This window comes from Taurulus bubalis (genome assembly GCF_910589615.1).
Source record: "Taurulus bubalis genome assembly, chromosome: 20".
Classification (NCBI taxonomy): Eukaryota; Metazoa; Chordata; class Actinopteri; order Perciformes; family Cottidae; genus Taurulus; species Taurulus bubalis.
The window spans coordinates 2,378,749-2,402,409 of record NC_136608.1 but is presented as its reverse complement, the minus strand read 5'-3'; the positions used below and the strand labels follow the sequence as shown (position 1 = coordinate 2,402,409).

The 23,661-nt window shown below is 45.7% G+C and overlaps 1 protein-coding gene across 2 annotated transcripts in view; it reads left to right on the top strand.

The window, feature by feature from the left end:
• The window catches only part of scube1 (signal peptide, CUB domain, EGF-like 1), a gene marked incomplete at both ends in the record, with an annotated part of 91,575 nt that overhangs the window by 58,424 nt on the left and 9,490 nt on the right, over positions 1-23,661 (top strand). The window contains 3 exons of one of the 2 annotated variants that reach the window (XM_079235795.1): positions 1,633-1,722; positions 8,176-8,292; positions 22,277-22,399. In XM_079235795.1, the coding sequence (XP_079091921.1) occupies positions 1,633-1,722; positions 8,176-8,292; positions 22,277-22,399 (330 nt within the window). The remainder of the gene's footprint in view (positions 1-1,632; positions 1,723-8,175; positions 8,293-22,276; positions 22,400-23,661) is intronic. The other variant, XM_079235796.1, reaches the window with a different exon arrangement.

The window sequence follows — 23,661 nt, the reverse complement described above, 5'->3', positions numbered from 1 at the left end:
AGGTCTGGCTCTCTAAACCACCCCCTCTCTCTGTGGGCCTCTGAACCACTGCTTAGCCCGTAAACCCCCCTCTTCTCAACCTGTCTTATACATCCACCCTTCACACACACACATTTTATCTCCATTTTTTCACACACTCAAGAAAGCAGATGCTCAAAAGCATGCAGACTGGTATGCACAAGCTCTCAATTCAACACACACACACACACACACACACACACACACACACACACACACACACACACACACACACACACACACACACACACACATTCACACAGCCACATTTCACGAGTTAGCTGAGCACCAGAAAGCCTCCATTCATTCCTGGAGTGTACTTCAGAGAGTCCTCCACTCTGTCCATCAAGCGCCTGAGAGGAGAGAGAACCCTGTAGTGGGCCAGCCCGGGGAACGGGACATTAATTACCCCTGTAACCCCCCTCCCCCACCACCCATAGGACCGTGTGTATACATCAAAGCCCAGTCCTATAGCGGCAAGTGGCGTCCATTCACAGAGAGATGCTCATTCAGGCCCTAACGACTCAGGCCCCAATGAAAGGCCGCGTCCCTCCCCGCCATCGCCAAAATCCACCATCCCTACGCCGCACCACATGCATGCCACCTCAACAGCGGCCCTTCCTCCTTCGCCAAGGCCACACTCACCCCCTCCCCTCACCCTCCACCCCGCCACCTCCGCTGCCCAGCTTTGGGAACGTGGTTTTTCCAGCGTTGACTGTTCAAGCCAGTTGTGATGTGTTCCATAGACAAACAGGCAACCAGCGCTGCCCAGACTGCCTCCTCCTGCTTTTTGTTGTTTTTGTTCCTCTGCATGCCCTCTCTTCGCTCCCCCGTCAAAACCCATTTCAGTGTGTGCACCCCTCTTTCCCTCACATACCTCTCCCATTGCGGGCCATGATGGGACTGATCCTGCTTCTCCTCATCCTTCTCTCCCTTTCTCTCTCTTTCTCTCACTTACTCCATCCTCTGTTCATCATTCCCTCCCATGCCCTTTCTCCTCTTTTCTGTCGTCTTTCCTCCCCCCTTTTCCTTTGCTTCCGTCTCTCTTCCCACATTCAAGGCAGCTTGTCTCGGAAATGTTGGACACGTATCCTCCACTCCCTCTCTTTCTCATCTTCCTCCTCCATCCTAACGCAAGGGAATCATTGCTGACAAAGTGTGGCTGTTTGGTATTGAAGACAGACACTCCATCGGCGACAACAGCAACGTCGACATCAGAGTTTAAATCCCCCTTAATGTTCACCCCCACCCCATTCCATCCCCCAAACCTAACCATCCTTGTTTTTGTGGACTTTCTTCATGTGTCAGCCCCTCCCTCCTCCCTCATTCCCTCCCTCCCTCCCTGCCTACCTACCGCTTCATTTTGTAAGCTACACACTGATACTGATCATTTCATTTATTTTGTTTTGTTCTTCTGTTTGCTCTGGGGGATTTATTATTTGTTTGGGGATTAACACGCTAACAGGGATTTTGACGCTTCTTCATCGCTTCTTTGCTTCTTGGCTTTGGTTTTTTTTGTTTTGCTCAAACGCCAAGAGGGGCTGAAGGTCTGGTCATTTGGGCTTCTCATTAACCTGCTGCTCACTGTTTGTCCCCTTGTCACTTGTGTTTTAGAGAAAGATGAGGCTGCAATTGAGAGCTCTGAGTTCAATTCCACGTCAGTAGCTGATGTGGACAAGCGGGTGAAACGGCGGCTACTTATGGGTAACTCTTTTCTTCCTCTTTCTATGTGTTGCCATGGCGCTTGTGCTTGTCTCCCCGACTCCACTCCTCTCCGTCCTTCCTCGTCCTCCTCTCTCTGTCTTTATTTTGTTAATCTTTTTTTCATTTTTTTAAACCTTTGATGCCCACTGTGTTTCCCACAGTCAGTTTTGTTGCAACTGTATCTAAAGTGATGAAAACGGAATAAAGGAAAAAAGGAGATAACCAGAGACCTTTAGTTTGCACCGAAGCAAAACCCCTGAAAAGGTTGTGGCCCCAACTTGTCCCATGAAAGGCGAGTCCTCTCTACTTAGTTGTTCTTAGTTAGGCTTTGTGTGTCGACTGGACAACCCATATTGACCAAATGGGTCTTTGATCGTATAAGACTTTTATCATCAGATCTTTTAAAATTACATCAATGTCTGGTCTCTTGGTAGGATGATTGAAGGTGAAAAATAGCCAAATCGTCAAAAGCCACGGGCATCTTTGGACCACACTTTAGGAAACACTAGTCAAACCTGATCCAATCTGTTTTAATGTTGGTCTTTGGGTGTTCTGTTCCCGCTGTGAATGCTGAGGGGTCAAGGTTCCCTCAAGATTTTCTAAATATATTGATATCGTAAAGATGTTTTTCACAACTACAGTCTGTTGGAAACATCAATAAAATAGACCTTCTCACTCCCATCTTGTTAAATACAGACGCTTGGTCAGTGGCCCCACACTTCAAACTATGACGCTCTAGCTACCACTCTACCACAGTTTTCCTGTCATGTGACTAACGACTCACGTAACTAGTGAGTACTGAAAGACTCACGGGACTAAAGAGTGCCTAACGACTTAGGACACGAACGCTGGCTTCTGGCCAAAGGTTCTGTGTTTGTCTGACCCATCCTACTCCCCTCCTACTCCCCTCCTTCCCTACCTGTGTTGACTACCTCGATCTTCATACTACGCAGTTGGAGCCGTTACCGGTAGGTTTACATTTGTGTGAGTTGAAAGCGTGGTGCTTTCAACTCACGGTATCAGATTACAGGTATCAGATTACAGGTATCAGATCGGTATCAGACGCCAAGGGGCACTTAGCATCGGTATTTGACGAGTTGGGAGTGAGACCGGGTTGTGATGTAATGGTGGGAAAGCTCTCCAGTGACAAATATGAATGCACTGTATGAAAACACGCTATCACAAGCTGTCACAACCGTGGCTAGCTAGCGTAACTGTCAGGAACCGATACGCCCCATGGAATCAGTGTCATCGATTTATTAAATTCTAAACTCAGTGATCATGTGATCACAGAAGCTATGAAGCTCTGCCTTAATGCTGCCATCAGTGTCTAAAGACACTTACCATCGGACCTAACAACTGTTCTGGCGGGAACCCTGTGGCTAAGAAGGAGTTTTACTATCAGACCATGATTGGTTCTGAGGGACTGTATCCTGCCATTTCTTGCTTTCAGATCTTCAACCCATCTTTCCATCAATTAATCAATGTTTTTCCTACGACCTGATCAATCAGACAAAAATGATTCGGTCTTTCGATCAAAATTGTGCTTTTTCTGAAGCTCTACTTTTGTCCTCTGATGTTTTAAATTGAACCTTTATTTTATTTTCTCAGACAGTGGTACAGCCGCCCCGATGCCCCGGTACTCCAAACCGATGTGCTCCAGTCTGTAGTATTAATTAAACCACGTTCCCTTCTCATGTACACATTTCACTTCAGCAGGTTCTGGCCAGTGTGGAGGAAGAGTGAAGAATTGGATTCTAACAGATGTACCTGTTTGTCCTTCTCTCGCCTGTCTCCTCACTCTTCACTGAACCCCGCTTCACCTACCGTTGTACCAGCATGTGGCCTGTGTCCTGTAGTGTAGCAGGGCTGCCTCCTCTGAGGCTCTGGTGTAAAAGGTGCTGCTCAGACGAGGACAGGATGGAGAGAGCGGGGGAGTGACACTTGGGGGGAAAGGAGGGAGTAAGGGCGACTTGATGAAAAGCAACGCGGAGACATTTCATGATGCAGAATTTGAAGGAAAATCAGGAGCCAGGTGCTGGACACATGTGAGCAAAGTGTCAAAAGAGCGACTCAGTGGTGCTACAGTTTTTGTGGCCCTGGATCCAAATAAACCTCTGGACTGTGCGTACACAGTGGGTGTGTCCATACGGTGTGATTACAGGCCAGAGCTATGCTGACTGACAAGCTGATTTAGTTGCCCATCATGGGGCAAAAGGGGGGATCTCGTTGATCGTGCCCCGCTCACCTTTTCCCCAACACTGCAGCAGTTGCAGTTACTTGGCACGGCGCTTTAGTAAACACAGTGCACATGCATTTCTCTCATGCTCTGCAGCTTTAATCAATAGAACGTGTGTCCTCCTCACGGAAAGAGCGGTCAGCGTTTCCAAGTGTGACGGACATGTGTATACTCGCCGCCTTCCTCTCATTCCTCTGCCCCTCGCTGACACATTGTAATCCCCACAGATGGAGTCGCCCTCGTTCAGTCTGCAGGAGGAGAGTTGTGTTCAGTTGTTTCATACCTGCCCGAACCTGGAAATGTCCTCCCTTCCTTTTTTCATATTCATTTCATCGAGAGTCAGAGCACCCAATGACTGGTCTTTATCGTCTAAGTAGGTTACATTTATATAAAATCATATAAAGATCAAAGTACATGATGTTCGGGTTCATGGTTGATCAGAATTCACAAGTTAACCACAGAGATGCCCAGCGGTGTGATCCTGCTGACATACAGAAGAGTCTGGAAATAGTTGTTCCTTCATGATCTGTTTCAAAGTTCAAACATCAAATAAATGGAATGAAATTAAGTTTGTGAATTAGCTCAAATACCCCTCAGCCCCTCCCCTACATTTCATTTAGCTGACACTTTTATCCAAAGAGACTTACAATAAGTGATTCAACCATGAGGACAAACTCAGAACAACAAGAATCAAGAAAGTACAATTTCTTCAATAAAGTCAAACTACAAAGTGCTATCAGTAAGAAACATTTAATGCTACTAAAGTGTTACTAGGTGCTACTTTCTTTATTCAAGGTGTTGGAGAACTACGGTGGCCTAAAGGGAGGGAGAGGCATCTTCAGGATGATACAACTTGGAGCTGTGTATGTGTGTGTGTGTGTGTGTGTGTGTGTGTGTGTGTGTGTGTGTGTGTGTGTGTGTGTGTGTGTGTGTGTGTGTGTTTGTGTGATTCTGTGTGTATGTGTTTGTTTGTGTCTATGAGTGTGGGTGTTTGTGTGTGTGTGTGTGTATTTGTTTGTGTGTGTGTGTGTCTATGAGTGTGTGTGTGTGTGTGTGTGTGTGTGTATGTTTGTGTCTATGAGTGTGTGTGTGTGTGTGTGTGTGTGTGTGTGTGTGTGTGTTTGTGTGTGTCTCTGAGTGTGTGTGTTTGTGTGTCTCTGAGTGTCTGTGTTTGTTTGTGTGTGTGTGTGTGTGTGTGTGTGTGTGTGTATGTTTGTGTCTATGAGTGTGTGTGTGTGCATGTTTGTGTCTATGAGTGTGTGTGTGTGTGTTTGTGTGTGTCTCTGTGTGTGTAGTTGGAGGAGCTCATCCTCCGACAGAGAGAGCAGATGCTCGCTGCAGTGTGATAATAAATGATATCAATACATTAAAAAGCACGAGTAACGTGGCTGACGAGAACACTCAAAGATTCCTAGCTTTAGACACGGATTGAAACGTGAATATTGTATTTCATTGCTGCCAATTAATCCATCTAAATGCTCCACACTGCTCCTTTCAGCCAATAACATCATGACATCTATCTAGCAATCAATCTACAATGTTTAACAACAACTCTGTGTGTGGATCCACAGTCCACAGTTAGCTTAGCTTAGCTTAGCATAAAGACTGGAAACAGCTAGCCCGTGTCTCTCAATACGTAACAAAATCAGGCAGCATTAGATTTGCTTTTTAATTGTCTATAAACTACAACATGTCCGAGTGGAAGATTTCCATCGGTGGAATACGATAAAAGGTCCAGATCAGATCTGTTTGACTCCCTGATGAAGGCTTGATGCAGAAACGCGTCGGAGTTTGCTGACTATGCCATTAAAATATAGGCAAAATATGTTGTTTTGTGCCATGAAGTTTTTTTGTGATCTTTCATTATATCCTGCTTGTTTTATTTGTACAAAAGTGTATAAATGACCAGTTGTAGCTTTACAGCAGAGGGTGTGGCCCTGTGCAGTGACTCTAGTGGTCTTAGTGGGCAGAGCGGGTCGTCCTTCATTCCCTCCTCTCCGCATGTCAGTGACATCAGCAACAGCCCATTGCAGCTAAATACAGAGGTCATATTTCATGTACATATTAAGATTAAGATTATTAAAATAAAGTTAAAGTTGTAAGGTTGCTAGTCAACCAACGAAGTCTAAGAAATAGTGTTAATTTGTGAACTTTCGAGATTCTGTTATCTTGTACAATGTTGAACTATTCCAGACATCTCTGCTGATTTAATTTGATCCTCTTCTTTAAAAATAAATCTTCACAAATAAACACCAAAGAATGACACACACACACACACACACACACACACACACACACACACACACACACACACACACACACACACACACACACACACATACACACACACATACACCAGGCTAGGATAGAAGTATGCAGGGTTAGATGGAAGGTGTAGAGTCGTGGAGAGGGGCTCGTCCAGCACATCAATCAGACCCGCGGTGTGTCTGTGTTCCCGGGCTCGGTGTGGCCCCGGGGCCGGGCGGGGGCGGGGCCTGAAGAGAGAGGAGGGGGGGCTCTGAGCAGGACTGTGCTTACCAACTAATGATAGGGCCAACTCTACTCAGTATAAATCACTGCGACCCGTAAACACCACCTACGCACATCAAGTCCACTCACATGGAGCTTTACACACACACACACACACACACACACACACACACACACACACACACACACACACACACACACACACTCTCATCGACTGTATACACCTGTGCAGGCAGGCAGAAATTCACCTCACGTTAACGCAACAATACGCATTCTCACACAGTTGAGGGGGCAGGGTCTCCCGCCTCGCTCTAAAACACTTCAAGACAGAGTTTGGAAACAGCTCCTCCTCCTCCTCCTCCTCCTCATCCTCCTCCTCCTCCTCCTCCGGAGAGAACCAGACATGAAAAGGATTGCAAATGTCGAACACAGAGCTTTGACGAATAAGCTCAGCGAGGAACAAATGCCGTCCAGAAAGCAGAGATTAAGGGAAGAAACCGTGAGATTGATGTTGTTTGGAGCCGCGAGAAGAAACACAAACAAATCCACAAACACCTTCCTGTTTCTCCACAGAATGCCACCGCCATCTTGGCTCCGGTGCAGTTTGTGACTTTGCGTTGTGAAAGGCCATTATGCTAATGCCTTGACCTCTGGACGTGGATGTGTTTGCCAGCCTGAAAGGGCTTTTCCTATTTCCCTCTTCACTTCTCTTGGGCACACAATCTCCTGGCGTTTTAATTAAATGGGGAAAAGCTGCCAAAAAGGAGGGGGACATCCGTGGTTTACTTGTTGCTGTTGTCCAGGAAAAGCCTTTGAATTCCAAGTGTCAACCTTGTTGAAAATATAGAACTTCATTTTGATGTTGGTATTTGAATTGAACCATTTGGGTTGAAGAAAAACCCACAGAGGACTTCCTTTGGAGAAACTGAATTCAGACCAGGCCAAAAGACGGACAGCTAGCAAGTGAAACGTCCTTATTAGGTGTAGTCTTATTGAATCCCTTTCAACAAACACCAGTCAACGTCATATTTCAGCCTCCTCAGCACTTCTCGGGCCCCATCGGGAAAGTGTGTGCTGAGCTTTGCTAAAGCAACAGCGGCTGGGCAGGTGAGCTAGAGTTACCATGAGCCGGTGTTTGTTTTGGGATCAGCTCAGGCGATATTCACAAGTCCCAGCAAACCTTATATCTGCGCCACGCACAAGAGCATTTCTTCTGGAGTAAAATATATACGCCGGTTCTGCCGAGTGTGTTCTAGACTTACAGCACTAACTTTATTTTGGTCTGTCTACTCACATTAACCCTTCCTTTTTATTTGGATACAGGACCAGCCTTTGAGCCAAAGACTTCTTCACCCACCCTTTCAGCAGGCTGTCATGTGTTTTTGTGTAGTGACGCACAGCTGATAAACACATCTTGATTCTGACTTTCTATGTTTATGAACAATGTATTTGTCTCTATGTAAAAACCAAAAAAGCCTCTATTCCTGAAAACTGGAGTGTTGTGATGTAATTTCCCCATCTGTGTGTTGACAAAGCTACATGAGAAAACATACATTACATCCTATTGTTCTGCTGTTTGTGTATTTTTCAACCGCATGAAGCTTTGTCTCAACCCACATCACCCTCCCGTTTCTCTTTCATGCTGCTTCCCAAAAGCGGGGGTCACATGTTAACACCCCCTTCTCCTCTCTCCCTCTCTCCATCTCTGTCCCGCCCTCCTGCAGAGACCTGCGCCGTGAACAACGGCGGCTGCGACCGGACGTGTAAAGACACGGCCACAGGGGTGCGCTGCAGCTGCCCCGTGGGATTCACTCTGCAGCCGGATGGCAAAACCTGCAAAGGTCAGTAGACACCCTAACCCTAAGCCTCATATTAGTTTCATATAAACCTTTGACTGCAAAGAGTGCCCACGGCTTTACCAACACTGTCTCACGGCAGTTTGTGAAGCAAAGCTAAGGTTAGGTTTAGGCAACAAAACCATTGGTTTAGGAAAAACGGCACAAACACTTGGGGACACTCGCAGGTGAAAGTCCTGTGTTTATTGGACCGTCAACCTCCCGTCACGCCCACGCTAATGGTCTTTGTCGATACTTGACACTCCGTCACTAGCTCTGACCGCTGCATTGTCACATGAATGCGTTTCATTTGTGTCCACCATGGAAAACAACTGGGTTGTTTTTGTTTTGGGTTGTTTTGTGCTGCGCGACACCCCAAAAAAATTTGTGTCCCTATAGAGAAAACCAATTGATTTTGTGATTATTTAATGACCTGCCATTGTACTGGGCTGGCTTTTGGCAAGACCCGCCCTGCGTAGCACTCAAGCGCCTGGCGTCCATGCTCTTGCAGTACCAGTAGCCTGATTCATACCAATGAGCTATCCTGATCCTAACCTCAACCAACTGTCTCAACCAGCTATGCAGAAGTGCAGAGGAGGCCAGGTCCACCTGCTATGACTGGTATCTGAGTCATGCAGAGCCAGACCGGAGCCCCCGACATCCGCCTCACTCCCAACCGCACTGAGCTCCGGTCGCTGCCGCTGCTTGTTGTTGTTGACATTGCCTGCGAGCGTTTCCCCTCCTCCTCCTCCAGCCTGCCACTGACGTCAATGACAGTGGTCCGAGGAGAAGGCGGCCGCAGCGTGGGCCCGAGCATCCCCGACATATTACTCTAGTGCCTTTCGTGTGAATGTGGCTGAGCTGTGGGTTCCAGCAGTGGCTTCTTCTCCTCAGGCTGGACACACTTGTTCCCTGCAGACACACGAGCCGTTCAACCCAAGGGAAGTTTCCTTTCTGGAAGTTTTCCTTTCATATTGATATAATAATTACATATCAGTGGTGCAAGAAGTTCTCCAGTGGGGCGATATGAAGAAAATTAAACAATATCTTTGACCGAATACCTCAACATCGATATTGTAGATAAATACTAGAACAGCTAGAACCAGGAATAGAGACTTTTGCTACATTACAATATCCAAAAACATATCCAGATATTGATACGATGTTGATAGATTGTATCATTATCGATATATTGCCCAGCCTGTTTAACGATATGGTTGGAGGGATGGATCGGGCGGCCACAACCCCACAGGTGACAGACTTGGTCACGGAGATATGAAAGTCGTGTCAGCACCAGGGGGCGGGTCATGTGACAGCGGCTTGACTCTTCTGCACCTTGGAATTCCATGAGCATCGTGCGATGTGAGCTGGCTCTTTTAAATTGTATAGTATTGTGCGTGTGCGTGTGTGTTCTGGATTGTGTGTGTGTGTATGTGTGTTTACGGACTGAGTGTCTGGCTCTCGAGAATGTGACATGTAGGTGTGTGAAATCCTGGAGCCGGAGCTGTCTCAGGCCTGGCAGGCAGACGACGCGTCGGCAAACTTTGAGATGTTTGAACAGTGAGGCCCACGCTGCCCACTGTCTCTCTCTCTCTCTCTCTCTCTCTCTCTCTCTCTCTCTCTCTCTCTCTCTCTCTCTCTCTCTCTTTCCTCCACCCTTGCCATACTCTCACAGACAGCACCATCCAGCTGCAGACCGGCACATGTACTCAACTACAGACATGCAGGACTCATCAGTCAGTTCCTAACTTGACACTGAATATAAGAATGCAACATAATTCTTCATAACTACCCTTTTAGAAAGCTGCCATTAGATGAACATATGAATGTGTGTACATTGGAAAATAACATAATTACAATGTAATTATTCAGTTGAGTAAGGTTTGGTTAAGTCTAGGTCACGGTTTAGGTTACAGTAAGTGTTTAGTTCATGAGGCCAGCCGGTCGGCTAGAGAAGCGCCTCCAGCAGTATCGTCTGCTGACAGACATGTAACACCGCAGTTGCATGCTGGGAGAACATCCCGCCCGCCGCTCTGATGTCAAGTTCAAGCCACTCTGTCTCCCCGCGGGGATTTATGGTCCTGACAGAACCCGGCATTTACAGTGGAGGACAAATGAAAAGTTCCCCCCTCTCGTGTTGGGCCGAGAGTTGAGTGGAGAAGATGGATAGGAGTGCAGTCCAGCTGTGCCCCGCCCACATAATGTGGCTGTGGATCAGCCCACCGGGCTTCATAAATCCCAGAGCGGGGATCAGTGCTGAGGGGAGCTGAGAGACACAGAGCAGGCGGCGCACATCGATCAGTATCTATCACCCGGGCACCGGGCAGGAAGACACACTTCTCCTCACACACATCGGCTAGACCCGGACCACGATGTCAGGACTCATCAGCTCTCTGGGGGGAGCTTTGAGAATCTGAATCTTTGCCATTACTAGAGGGAACCATACATTCTGGAGCTGAGGGAGAACGTTCAAGTGGTCTACAAATGTCCACACATGTAATGTTCTTCAAGGCTGAAAGGCTCGTCAGGATGTGCACTTACCTCCCATTCACCCTTAAGGTTCGGCCAAATGACCAAAGATACATGTTCTGTCCTCCCTCAAATGGTAAAGTGTTGCTCTTATTAGTCCAGGTTTTGAGATATCTGTCCTTGGAGATAGGGAGGTCAATGGAATGATGTGTTTTGTCCTCGTAGCACTGAATACTTCCTTTTAACCGCAATTTGTCTTTCCAAAACCAATGTCGCCATTACTCTGAGTAATCAACAGACTATAAAATGTTTTTCTTGGTACTATTTTCTACTGAACAAATAGTCCCTAGAACATTATGGTCTCCTATAAAATGGTGTTCCCAAACAACGAGCCTGTCAGTTAAGTTCCGAAGGTTCTCCACCGAGGGAGGAGGTCGAGTCAAACAAACTTCTACGCAGGAGACAGACATGTCAAGTGTGAACCCAAAAGTACATTATGAGTTGCTAAAACCACTGTTGACAGCCTGTGCTGTGGCTTATCCAGCGGGACAGAGCGTCGATTATTTTAAACTTTAAGTGTCATTTAGCAGTTCACTCCCATTGGGTTGGAACGGAGGCAGACATCTGACATATTATCTGCATGGATAGATACCACCAGAGGGAAGTGACTGTATCTCACCCTTTAATACAATCCAGATTTAAGGATTTTTTTTGGACAGAAAATGAGTGAACGATGGTGGAAGACAAGCGAGAAGAGGTCCCTGTTTGGACTTTAACTAGAAGGGATGTTGCAGTGACATACATGGTCCGCTTCTTAATCCCCTCGGCCACAAGGATGCTTCTGAAACGTTTCCCAGCATGCACTTGACACAAGCATTTCGTAAATGCTCCAGTGAGACAGGGGGCTTCCTGTATCCTTGGTAACAGCACAGAGAGGTGGCAGTGGCTCTGCGAGAGTTAGTGAATCAATCAATCTCCTGCTGAAGCCTATATATGCGTGTGTGTGTGTGTGTGTGTAGGTGTGTGTGTGTGTGTGTATGTGTGTGTGTGTGTGTGTGGGCGTGTCCACTCCGGTGGCACGTGTAACCCCCGTCCTGACAGCAGTGTATCGTAGTGCGCAGACAGGAGTATAATTGCTGGTGTTTACTAGTTTACCAAACATAGTAGTTAGCGGCAAGATAAGTGCCACACTGTGAGGTGGTCTCGTCTAATGTGCCACGGAATAGCTTGATAGAGACAGACAGCTCTCTCTCTCTCTCTCTCTCTCTCTCTCTCTCTCTCTCTCTCTCTCTCTCTCTCTCCCCATCTGTGTCAACCTCGCTCTAAAGCCAGGATGTGCCCCGTCGTGCCTGTCTATCATAATCACTTCAATATAAACTATGTAGGGCATGTTTAAAACCCAGCAGTCCGATAAACGCCCTTTCATCTGCGCTGACAGACGAGCCGGTTCAGCCTCTCCCGATGACAGACACGCCAACCCCGAGGAGGCGGTTCCTCACGGGGCTCTCGTGCCGACGACTGGGCGAGGGAGAGAGAGAGAGAGAGAGAGAGAGAGAGAGAGAGAGAGAGAGAGAGACGGAGCGAGATGTTTTTCTTTTTTGAACGCTTTCCAGATGTTTGATTAGAAGGTGCACGCTGGAGGAAGGATGAGTTAGTGTTTGTGTGTGTGTGTGTGTGTGTGCGAGTCTGTTTCTGTGGGTTAATTAACACACATTGAGGTTACGTGTCAGTCAATGTTTTTGTGCACTTACGAGCTCATTGCAGGCTGGATGTGTGTGCTTGCGGTTGCGTGTGGATAGCGTGTGGTCGGCGCACTGTGATGTACAGCACGCAGTGTGTATTGCCACCGGAGACACGTCCCCACTGGCCTGCATTCCTCCTCTACCTGGAAACACACACACACACACACACCATCAGATCAAACTGAAACAGGGACTCGATCACATCCATCTGAAAGCTAATAGCCGTATAACAAAGGAACGTCATTTGCACGTTATGTATCTGAACACGCACTTTGTCACAGTGGTCAGGTTTCATCACAGATAAGAACAAGTCATAATACATTTTCCAGATTACAACTTGTAACCTGCAAAGTAAATGTGAATTATTTTCATATTATGAGGGGTTTGGTGGATTTGATGAAGAGTTGGTGGTCAATTCTTCAGTCGGTGGAGTTAAACCATTGCAGAAGAAGAGGACGCAGCTCTCCAATCCCCTCGTAGTTATCAGTGGAAAGAAATGTAGAAAACATGATGGAAATATAACATTTGGTTGTTCATACATGGGGAGCAGTCCCCATGTATACAACAACAACTAGTATTTCTCAAATGGCCCAGGCGCAGGCCTGGGCCATTTGAGAAATATTAGTTGTTGTACAATGCATTGGTTTTAATCATAAGAAGTGGACGTAGTTGCCGTGACGTCACGTTTTGGCCGTCGCCATCTTGGCATTTTGCAAACAGTGTATGAAAGTGACTTCATTTGGACTGTTGATGAGTGTCACTCCTGTCAATCACCTTGTAGCCCCGCCCTAAAGCGTCCCCTGCTTTATGGTCTGTTTGACTCTAAATTACCATAATTTACGAAATGAACATCATGCTGGATTGAGGAAGACTTGAAACTAGAGATTGAGACATAAACTCATGTTTACAATGTTTACTGAAGGAATAAATCAAGAGAAGTAAAGTGATTTTCTCATAGACTGATGGCCAGTAGAGAGACTGCAAGTTTCACATTGGCTTCACTTTTCAGACCCGATAGTTGCCGCCTGGTTTTAATATTTATATGTATGTTCTTACGATCAACACTTCTGGTGTGACGATGCTTATGTGTGTTGGTAGGTTTTCTCTTGGCGGTACCTGGGGGTTCTGTTGCCCCATGCTGGGCACTTATCAAGTCATAAAGCTCCTGCATCACCTTACATGACTGCAGCCCAGATCACTGGCTGTTTTATTGTTGTGTAAAACGGAGAGTTTCCCTTGGCCCACATGGCCCTGCGGAGTGTTTGTTATTAACCAGAATCAAGTGCTGAGGTCGTTTAATACCTGAATAAATACACACAACCTCCCGGCCTGACGTCCGTCCTCTCCGCCAGCGTGACCCAGCGAAGAAGACCAGCGCTCTCCATAAAACCAGATCCCCTGTCCTCGGTCCGTATTTATTTGTAGAGGTTCGTGTTTCTGCAAATGTATTCCATTTAATTGCTTTTTACTGCAAATATTTGGTGAAACTATTTTTGGTGAAACTCTCCGTGGAGGTAGGAGTAGCACATTCCTGCAAGCAAGTCGAAGTGACAATGCAAGAGTTTTATCCCTGGTTGTTTCCATCTCAGTCTTTCTCTTAGGAATATGGTAACCAGACAAGCCTCTTACATAACAGCCTGACCCTGGGCTTGACCTGTAGGCTCAGAGGTGAGGAGTTAGGGTTAGTCGCTCCACCCTTATTGGTGGCGGTCGGTTTAGGCTTCAGCGCTGATCAATCAGGTCTTTATCAGGCAGCTGATCCCAGCAGCAGCATCAGGATCCCTTCTGGAGTCGGGTTTCTCATTCCAAACACTGGACTTCTCTAACACAGCCCCGGGGCTTCCAGAGAAGCAGGCGGAGGGACTTGCTTCATTTGGCCTAGGTGGATGTTAGCGAGCCTTCTCATCAGCCTCCTTCTCAGCCAGAGCGGTGTGTGTGAAGAGTTCATATCCAAAACATCTAACCTGGAGGAAAAATGGATCCCCTCAGGGTCACCGTTCCACTACCGGTGGATTCACTCAGTTCTCGTAGTGTAGGAGGCCTGTCGTTTGGATTACTGAGATATTGCTTAAAAAAGTGCCTGAATATAAAATATATAATTTATAACCAACAGAGGCTCAATTTATTTTCTATCTACTTAACGTCACATCGAGCAACTGACTTTGGCCCTGTTCACACCTGGCATCAGCGAGTCTCGGGTGATCTGATCACAAGCGGTGGTCTGGGCTGCATATGGACACATTCTTTGAGCAGTGTGTCCATGGATGAGTCCTGGTCCTCATGGAGGACCGCCTACTCACGTGACCTCTAAACAGAAGAACATTCTCATTCACTTTGCGTAAGCTATTGGTCCACAAGGTCTGAAAATAAGCCATAGAGATATATCACGAGTGCCTCAAACGTCTTTGGCAATTTGTGTTCCCTGGAACACGCCCAGGAAAACACACGGTCTGTACTGTTTTGATTTCTTCTTTTAATTTCCGGCGGCCTGGGCACAGGAAGCGCATTGCTGCCTCCTGCAGGTTAAAAACAACAACACAAAAGGAAATGATGGACATGTTTATTTGCATATAGAGCGAGGAAGTAAACTCCGATCACAGTGGTTACTTATAAAGCCAGGTGTGAACTGCAGTTCCTTCAATGGCCACTGCTAGCTTCATGTCTGTCCCACCACACCTAAACCACAGCGGCTTCCTCTGCAGCTGAACAGTGTCACGCAACTGGGCTCCTGACGGGAAGCATTGCTTCAACATGTCATCAGGTAACTACGAGGACAACGCATTACAAAATATTACACTTTCTTTCATAGTAGGACCGTTTAACTTCACAGCCAAGACTCATAAGTGCGTTGACATCCACCTCTTTTTATGTGCATTTTGCATTTGCACATCGAAGAGTGGAAATTTGAAGAAAGAAAAAGCTGACATATTGCAAAAAGCTTTTACGGTTGGCTGAGGTAGAAAAGTCTGTGTATTGATAAAAGACAATGTGACAAAGTGCAGTGAAGCTGCAACGTAAACGTCACTGAAGCTTCCGCTCCGATGAAGAGAAAACATCCGATCTGTGAGGAGCGATGAGGATGAGTCTCCTTCCTCTCAGTAATACATGAAGCAAACAGAAATGTCATATTTCCCATTACGTTTTTTGCTTGTTTCACATTTACCTTTTTATTATGTAATTTCATTGCGCCCTCTTCTTCTGCAAATGTTTAATGGCACCCAACTTGGATTATTAGCACCAACAACTGTTTATGTCGATGCTTCCAACTCCCAATTGCACAGAAGTGGAAATCTGCATCAGTATGTTGTTTTTTTGCTGAATTTGCCAAAACATGTAATGGAACCTGTCAGGCCTGACAGGACGACTCCCTGCTGGCTGGTGGGATCCCATCGCAAGATGGTCTCGAGTGTTCATGTCACATTGTTATTGTAATTCATATAAAACAGAATAACGGCAATAAAGGTTTACACATATAACAGGGTTAATACAATGTGCTGTTATGTTTTTTATGGAATGGCCTTCAAAAGGTTTCAGAACATGTTCTTAAATCATTTCAGAGTAATGTTGTTGTTTTTTCTTACTTTCCATTTATAGTCTCACAACTTTTCATAAGCTATGTTCAATTGGAAATAGAGGGCTTTGCCAGTCTTTTTATTTCTTTATTTTGGTCGTTAAATTGCTCTTAAATCCAGCTTTAAAAAGGCTGTAAAAAGAACCACAATTGGCCGTCTGAAACCTGCAGGCAGGCAGCAGATAGCCGGTCTGTCAGAGAGTGTGATATTCAGAGAACAACAGCTCAAAGCAAAGAGGGGAGTATTGATCGAAGGCCGGAGCAAGATATTGATCTTGATCCATCTCTGACATCTGGAGTAGATGTCAGAGATGGATCCCGGGAGACTGCCAGTGTGTGTGTGTGTGTGTGTGTGTGTGTGTGTGTGTGTGTGTGTGTGTGTGTGTGTGTGTGTGTGTGCGCCTGTTTTTTAACCTTTTGTGTGAGTGTAGGAAAAAAGCAGAGACAATTCAAGCTTCTTCTTCCTTTTTCCCAGTCCATGTGCAGGCCTCTGTGAAGCACTAATTAGCTCATTAGGAGCGTCCTCATTACCTAACGCCTCAGGCCAGATGGCTTCTGGCACCCCAGATGTTTGTGCATGATGACATCAAGCTGCCCATTCATATGTACATACACACATTGCATTCACTATTTGATTCTTCTGATCTTATGCAGAGAAAGCCGTTGTAGCATTCCTACATAGCCATGCTAGTGACATGGCTCTATGGACGTCTGAAGTTTGGTCCACTTTGATCCAGACTAAAATATCTCAACAACTATGGGATGGATTCCCAGTAACTTTATTTCAGAGGTTGAATCCCAATGACTTCATCTGCCACCAACAACTATTCAAAGATTTTGCTTCTCAACGGCTAGCAGATGGATAGGCCACATTTTGATTCTCTAACTCAGTGGTTCTTAACCTTATTGGAGGTACTGAACCCTGCAAGCTTCATCAGTGCATTCACCGAACCCTTCGTAATTGGAAAAATAAAATAGGATTTCTTCAAAACATAGGTATATATTTTGTTAGTGCACAAAATGAACCATGCATCAGTTGCACACAAAATCAATGCGTTCAAAGAACAAAATCAACAAAACTTCAAATTTCACACAAAAACATAACTCAATTAATATTTCAAATCAATGTGACGAAAAGAAGAAAAATTGTGCGTTGCGGCCCGACATTGCTAGTATGAACCGGGCTATACTGTGTGTGTCTTGACCCCTGCCGAACCCCTGAGAGTGACTCACCGAACCCCTGGGGTTCGATCGAACCCAGGTTAAGAACCACTGCTCTAACTTCTCATCTCATTGTGTCAGGCAGAACATGTAAAGCCTCGGACGCTTCCGTTCCTTCTCCCATTGAGGCTCTGTGTCGGTCTGTTCTTCCAGACGAGCTCATTCCCCGATGCACACCCCATTCCTGTTATTGGCAGTAATGCACCAAGACGCTGTGTGCCAGAAGTTCAACGCCATTTGACTGTCATTGTATTTCTTTAAGAACAAATTATGTCAGTTACCTGTGGATCTCCTCGCACAACTTCTCTTCAAAACAAGTATCCACTTTGTCATCGTCTTCCTCTTCCTCCTCTTGGCTCGAGCTGCAAACACCACCAACTGGACCCTCAATGACAAGCAGGAAGTGTGAACTGGTCTGAACTGAGTGTTGAGGCGTTATTCTCAAAGGCATCTCCTTGGATTGAACCTCATTCATACTTCGCTTTGGACAAAAACATCTGATGAATATTGTGCTAATAAGCCAATACTAGCATGTTAGAGTGACAAACTACAATGGTCTCAGTGGTAAACATTGATGAAAGCCCTGTTGGTGAAGGTTAAACATCAGAGGGACAACTGACTGTTTCTGAACTGCCACACACATCAGGCCACCCTTCATTCTCCCTTCACCCGCGCTCCCTCTCCACTCACTGAACTTTATCATTTCAAGATGTGCGGAGGCTTAATGTATTTATTTAAGCTCAAAGCTTATTTAAGCTCCATTAAAGGTAATTATAGACCCCGTTATGAGGCTCAGCCATCCCCAGAGTGGCCATTAAGTGTGGGTAGCTGTGGCCGCTCTGCCAGTGTTTGTGGCTGCCAGAATAATTACCGAGCTGTGTCTGTCTGCGTCGGGTAGACCGGGGTTGGTATCCACTGCTTTTACATCGGCATTAGAGCGGAGACGTTGTGGGCAGAGGGAGAATGTTGTGGACTTGCTTACTTGCCAACACGCCTGGTTCCAGAATCCAGATTTCCTCAACTTCTTCTTGTGGTTTCTGTGTCATTTCTTCTTATCTGAGTCCTTCAACAATCAGAAAATGGAGGAGAAGATCAAGTTAAAATGTCCTCGTCTTAAAAAGAAGTCTCAGAGTCAACACGTGTGGAGTGTGTGTAACCTGAAGGGGGAAAGACACAAGCCATCCCTCCTGCTGTCTCACAGATAGAGATCAGCCCTACCAGCTACTGTCAGAAAGAAAAGAACAAGAAGATGACCATGACGGATTTGACTGTTTTAGCAGACGGCGCTGCAGGTTAGACGTGAGACAACAGAGCATGAGCCAGCCGGGAACGAATTAAAGACAAGAGAGTCCGATCAGAAGGAAAACACAAAGTCAAGAGGAGGCCATAGACTGGCAGTCGAGAGAAGATCTAAAAGCTTCTCTCCTGATATGACATCACATTTCGGGTCGTTAGACGGACACGTGAGTGTACCTGAACACCCTTACCTGTCCCACTCTCCTTAAAAAACCCAGAGCCTCATTTCCTTCCCACCAGCCACGGGGATATCCGTTTCAGCCGAGCCAGACGGAGGGACAATCCCTCTAAAAGGCCGCTGACAGGGCACAGCGGGACACACACTTTACTACATTTCTATCGCGGCGAGCAGCCAGCTCGTTGTGGATTCCTGTCTCGGCTCCATATTTAGATGAAGAGTTCATTCAGCAGAAGCTCCCTGAGGATACGGAGAGGATGAGGACAGAGTCTGCCATGATGGAAAAACACAGCGGCTTAGTTACTGGCCGGTCTATAAGGGCTACTATCACGCTACACTGAGGGCCATTTGAGAGAGTGTGTTAACTGGACCGCTCTGTCCTCTCACCACCTCCTCTTGACCCTGCTAAGAGTGAATTGATCAGTCCCGACTCTTGTAGCCCCCACAGTGTCAGTTTTGGACGTGTCAGAGATGGCATGTCAGTTTCTGCTCATCACTTATATTGTGTCTTTTCAAAATAAACTTCCGACACTTACTTTGTTTTTAGGTTTAGGAAAAGATTGCGCTTTGGGTTGAAATAAGTATGTTCGTTACGCAAGGTAACTATGCTCGGTACCTTTCTGGAGTTAGTAAAGTATGCACGTTAAGTAACAAAACTCTCAAGTTGACACAAACAATGGTCTCCTTGGTAAAAGTCCTGTGTTCGTTTGACTAATCCGACTTCCTCCCACCTCCCCTATAAGGACATTATCTCTCTTTATTCTAGGTCAGTTGCTCTGAATGTCTCATAATGACAGGGGTGGCTTTACATTGGTATTAGTTAAAGCCCGGTGCCAAATAATCAGTTCAATCAAAAATTAAACTTTCCTGAAAGAGAACATTAATGCTTGTGATTCGTTCTAAACTGAACCAAAAAGAAACACAGTAATTCAAAATCATGTTTATGTTGTTTATATTTTTAAATACATTAACCCGCATAGTTTCTGTCCATGAACGCCCCAAGCATGAAGCAAGGCAGAAGGTATTTTTGACTAAACGTTCAGTCATTTGACATTTATATATTGTGTCTGGAGTCTGTTCTAGTCAACGGCTGTCAGTGATTAAAAGTAAACAAGACAATAATCATGCAGGTGATGTAGGTTATTGATAATAGCATAAAGCATTCCTGCTCAACAACAAAAGAAAGGGTCCAGTGAACGGATAGCACAAATTAAAGAATGTAAGATCAAATCAAAATGAAGATTACAATATGACTAATCACAAACAACCACAACGACCTACTCACATAGGTCACAGTGGAAATGTCTCCTCATGAATTCATTGGAAGTCGCAGTTGGATAATGGCCATCAACATTGGTGCTAACCTGACCAGATTTAAACGGGTCAGGCCCAATCGAGTTTGGGCAGAGAATCATAGCTCTATATCTCATGAATGCCTGAAAAGAATTTCTTAAATTTAGGCACAAATGTCCACTTGACCTCAAGAATGAACTGATTTGAATTTGGTTGTCAACGATGACCGTGACCTCAGGTCCATCCCGTTCCCATGAACGTGATATCTCAGGAATGCCTGGAGGGAATTTCATTACAACTGGCACAAACATCCACTTGGACTCAAGGACACTTTATCTCCAAAAGGTCAAAGGTCAACTTCACTCTGACATCATAATACTCTGCAAAAACCAGCCCACTGTTAACTGCCATAACTCAGGAACCCATTGGGAGATTGGGACCACATTTCACTCATCTTTGGTTACTGTCTCGACCTTCTGGATCCGGGTTGAAGATGTGTGTGAAGGATCCACGTCTTAGAGTTTGTAGTTTCTTTGTGGCAACATCCATAATTGAAGCATTGTTTACTGTCATTGCTACAACTTTGTGTTGTACCAGAATCAGCTTTACCGGCCAAGCATGTGAACACAAATGTGACTCTTTTTCTTGTTTGTACACCAGAACAATTTGACAGGTTGGCGGAGGCAATTCTAGTTCCTTATGTTTCTCTCTCTACTCCTCCTCTACGTCTCTGTGGTGTCTTGTTGGATTTATTCCCCGGCTCAAGGGTTTAGGTGTTAATCCCTCACAGTTTTCATCACTTAGAGCACCAATCAAAAAGGGTTTAGCCTGTGTAATCTGCCAGACTATTGTCCTCTCTCGCTCCTTTCCTCCTGCTCCCCTCACCCTCTACACATTGGAAATCTTTCCAGCCTCGTCTCTCCTCCTCCAGAAACAAAGTTTTTCCAGCAACAAATGGAAAAATAATCTTATCTGGATAGGGAACACTTTCTATAAAAGAGAGATAAGAAGGCAGCAAACGGTATTCATGGGGGAAAGCCAGCAGTTTGGGTTCATCTGAGGGCACCGTAAACTGGGTGGCTGGGGTTTGCCAGCAGGTTTGTGGTTGGCACTGAACGCCTCGGGGCGTAATGAATTATTATTGGCCTCATTATCATTTTAGAATGTATGCCTATGGATGACTGCGCCACACCTGGCCTCGAGCTCAGGTATCTAGGTTTGTTTTACTGTGGGACCAACATGGAGGTCGTTACCAGCATGGCCACACCTTCTCAAATAGCATTTGATCATTATTGAAATCTAACTCTTCAAACCAAACTGCTGAGGTTTTCACTGCGTTTGTTGAACCACTTGCAAGTTTAGGAAACGTTTATTGAAACATGAAGTCGATCAGGTCTTTCTGCTCTTTAAACTTACTAAACGTACCAAAGGGAAACAATTGCCCAAATCAACCAGAAAGATAAAACTGTAGTATATGAAGAAAAAGCAAACCCGTTTTTATGAAATTACAGTTGTATATTATTAATCTGTGTTTGTCAAACATGTTTTGCATCAACAGAATTGCTATTTTTGTTCACAAGCAAGGTTTTATTTGTATTTGATGAAGACCACAGTTATTCCCCAACGTTAACCTAGTGCTGTGCGTTGCCTAACCATAACCACACAACTTAAACCATGCTTTAGTTGATATAAGCAGGTATTTTCAGAAAAATCTAAAGGACATATGTTCTCAGTAAACATTTGTTGATGAAAGATATAAAGAGGTCACAGTCACCCCTTGTCTTGGCCACCGGCCACCCTCCACTAATAGGTCTCTCTCTCTCTCTCGCTCCAGCAGCCTGACTCCATTAGTTCCAGGTAACTAGCGTATCATGGGATGAGAAAGGGATCCCTATGAGCAAGATCAACCTCCAAAGACCTGCTGGAGCCCCGTTCAACCATGAAACCCCCAAATGTTCCATTCCAGTACACACACCATAATGAAACACTAAGCCTAATTTGGAAAAGTCAGTAAAAAGATTAAAGGAGAGAGAAATAAATTAAAACATTGAATCACAGTGAACATGCTGAACAGAGTCACATGACCCCAGAAGTACATTGACTGTTTGGTGTTCACCAGGGATAACAGTATTGCGTCAGTATTGTCAGTATTGTGGGTACACAGGGTCTAAGACACAAACCTGTGCCTTCGCTGACGGCCCTTCCTGTTTCTCCACCCAGACATCGACGAATGCCAGGAGAACAACGGAGGCTGCGATCACTTCTGCAGGAACACGGTGGGCTCCTTCGAATGCAGCTGCCAGAAAGGCCACAAGCTGCTCACCGATGAACGGACATGCGAAGGTCAGTGAGCGACAGCAATCACACAGATCCTCACTGTGTCATCGGGCTCAGAGTGTCACCCAACGCAGTCGGGTCTAAACACTCAACACAATCATTTGAATGTTCAGCTCTTTGGTTTCATTTGACAAAACTCAAAGACGCACATTGGTGGCTGGTGGTTACTGAGCTCGGTGGGGCGACTAGCAATGTTGTTGTCCAGCTAACTTTGACTCCAGCTACAGATGACAGTAACACAAATTGAATTAGAAAAGCAAACCCACTCTATCCAACAGCCCGAGGCCAGTCACGGTCTGTGAAAAGTCTGTGAAGGGATGGGGAAGTGGATGGATGACAAACAGTGGACTTTCACCAAGGAGACCGCAGTCTGAGTCCCATGTGAAGCTCTTTTCTCATTGAGCAGACGGATCCTCTAAAAAACGGCAACAGATTCAGATTCAAACATTTAGTCCCGTTTCTTAATGAACGTATATAATATTGTCTTGGCTTGGTTGTCATTTCTACTTACTGCTTAAAGGCACTGCTTCTCTGATAGTTACAGTTATGCAAATATGCAACAGAGCATTGCATAAACAACATCTTGCTATTGAATGCTCATACAACACGCATAGTTAAACATTACATTTTAGAAAACGTTAAGACAAAACTACTTATCTTAATGTCAGTAATTAAGTGGGGACGTTATAAGGGCATCTATTAGTGAACGGTTAACGATTCGCCTGTAGTGTGTTTGCTTAAACGCTCAAAAGAGAAAAGGTCTGAGGATCTGCAGTCTGAGGTCCTCAGCTGGGCGCTGCACATGTATGAGCCTCATGGGATCAGCTGGTGTTTGTTCATCCAAAGGCAGATTCCTGGTTACAAGTCGCAGCAAGCGAGAGCAGAGAAACACAACATTATTTTTGTGAAAAACAAAACCCAGAGGCGTCTCGGCCTCCGGCCCAAACCCGCCAGCAGCGTGCACGGGTGAACTGCGCATCTCCGGCGGTGCGCTTGAATTCTTTCATAGCGTGGTGTTGAGTGTTGTCAGCCACATCACTGCGTCAGCGCCTGCTCCTGACTCACCATCGCTACCGCACCAGTTTGGTCCCATCCACCTGGACCGCTCAGCTTCAACATGACCTTAAAATGAAATAGTGTGTTTGATCTGCCAGCTCTTTCTCTCTGCCAGGTCAGCCTCTCCAGAGAAAATAGCTCCTGGTTATACATGCCAGTGTATTTCGCCAGAACTAGCGCAGAAACCAAAGCAGAAAGAATAATCGTTTGCC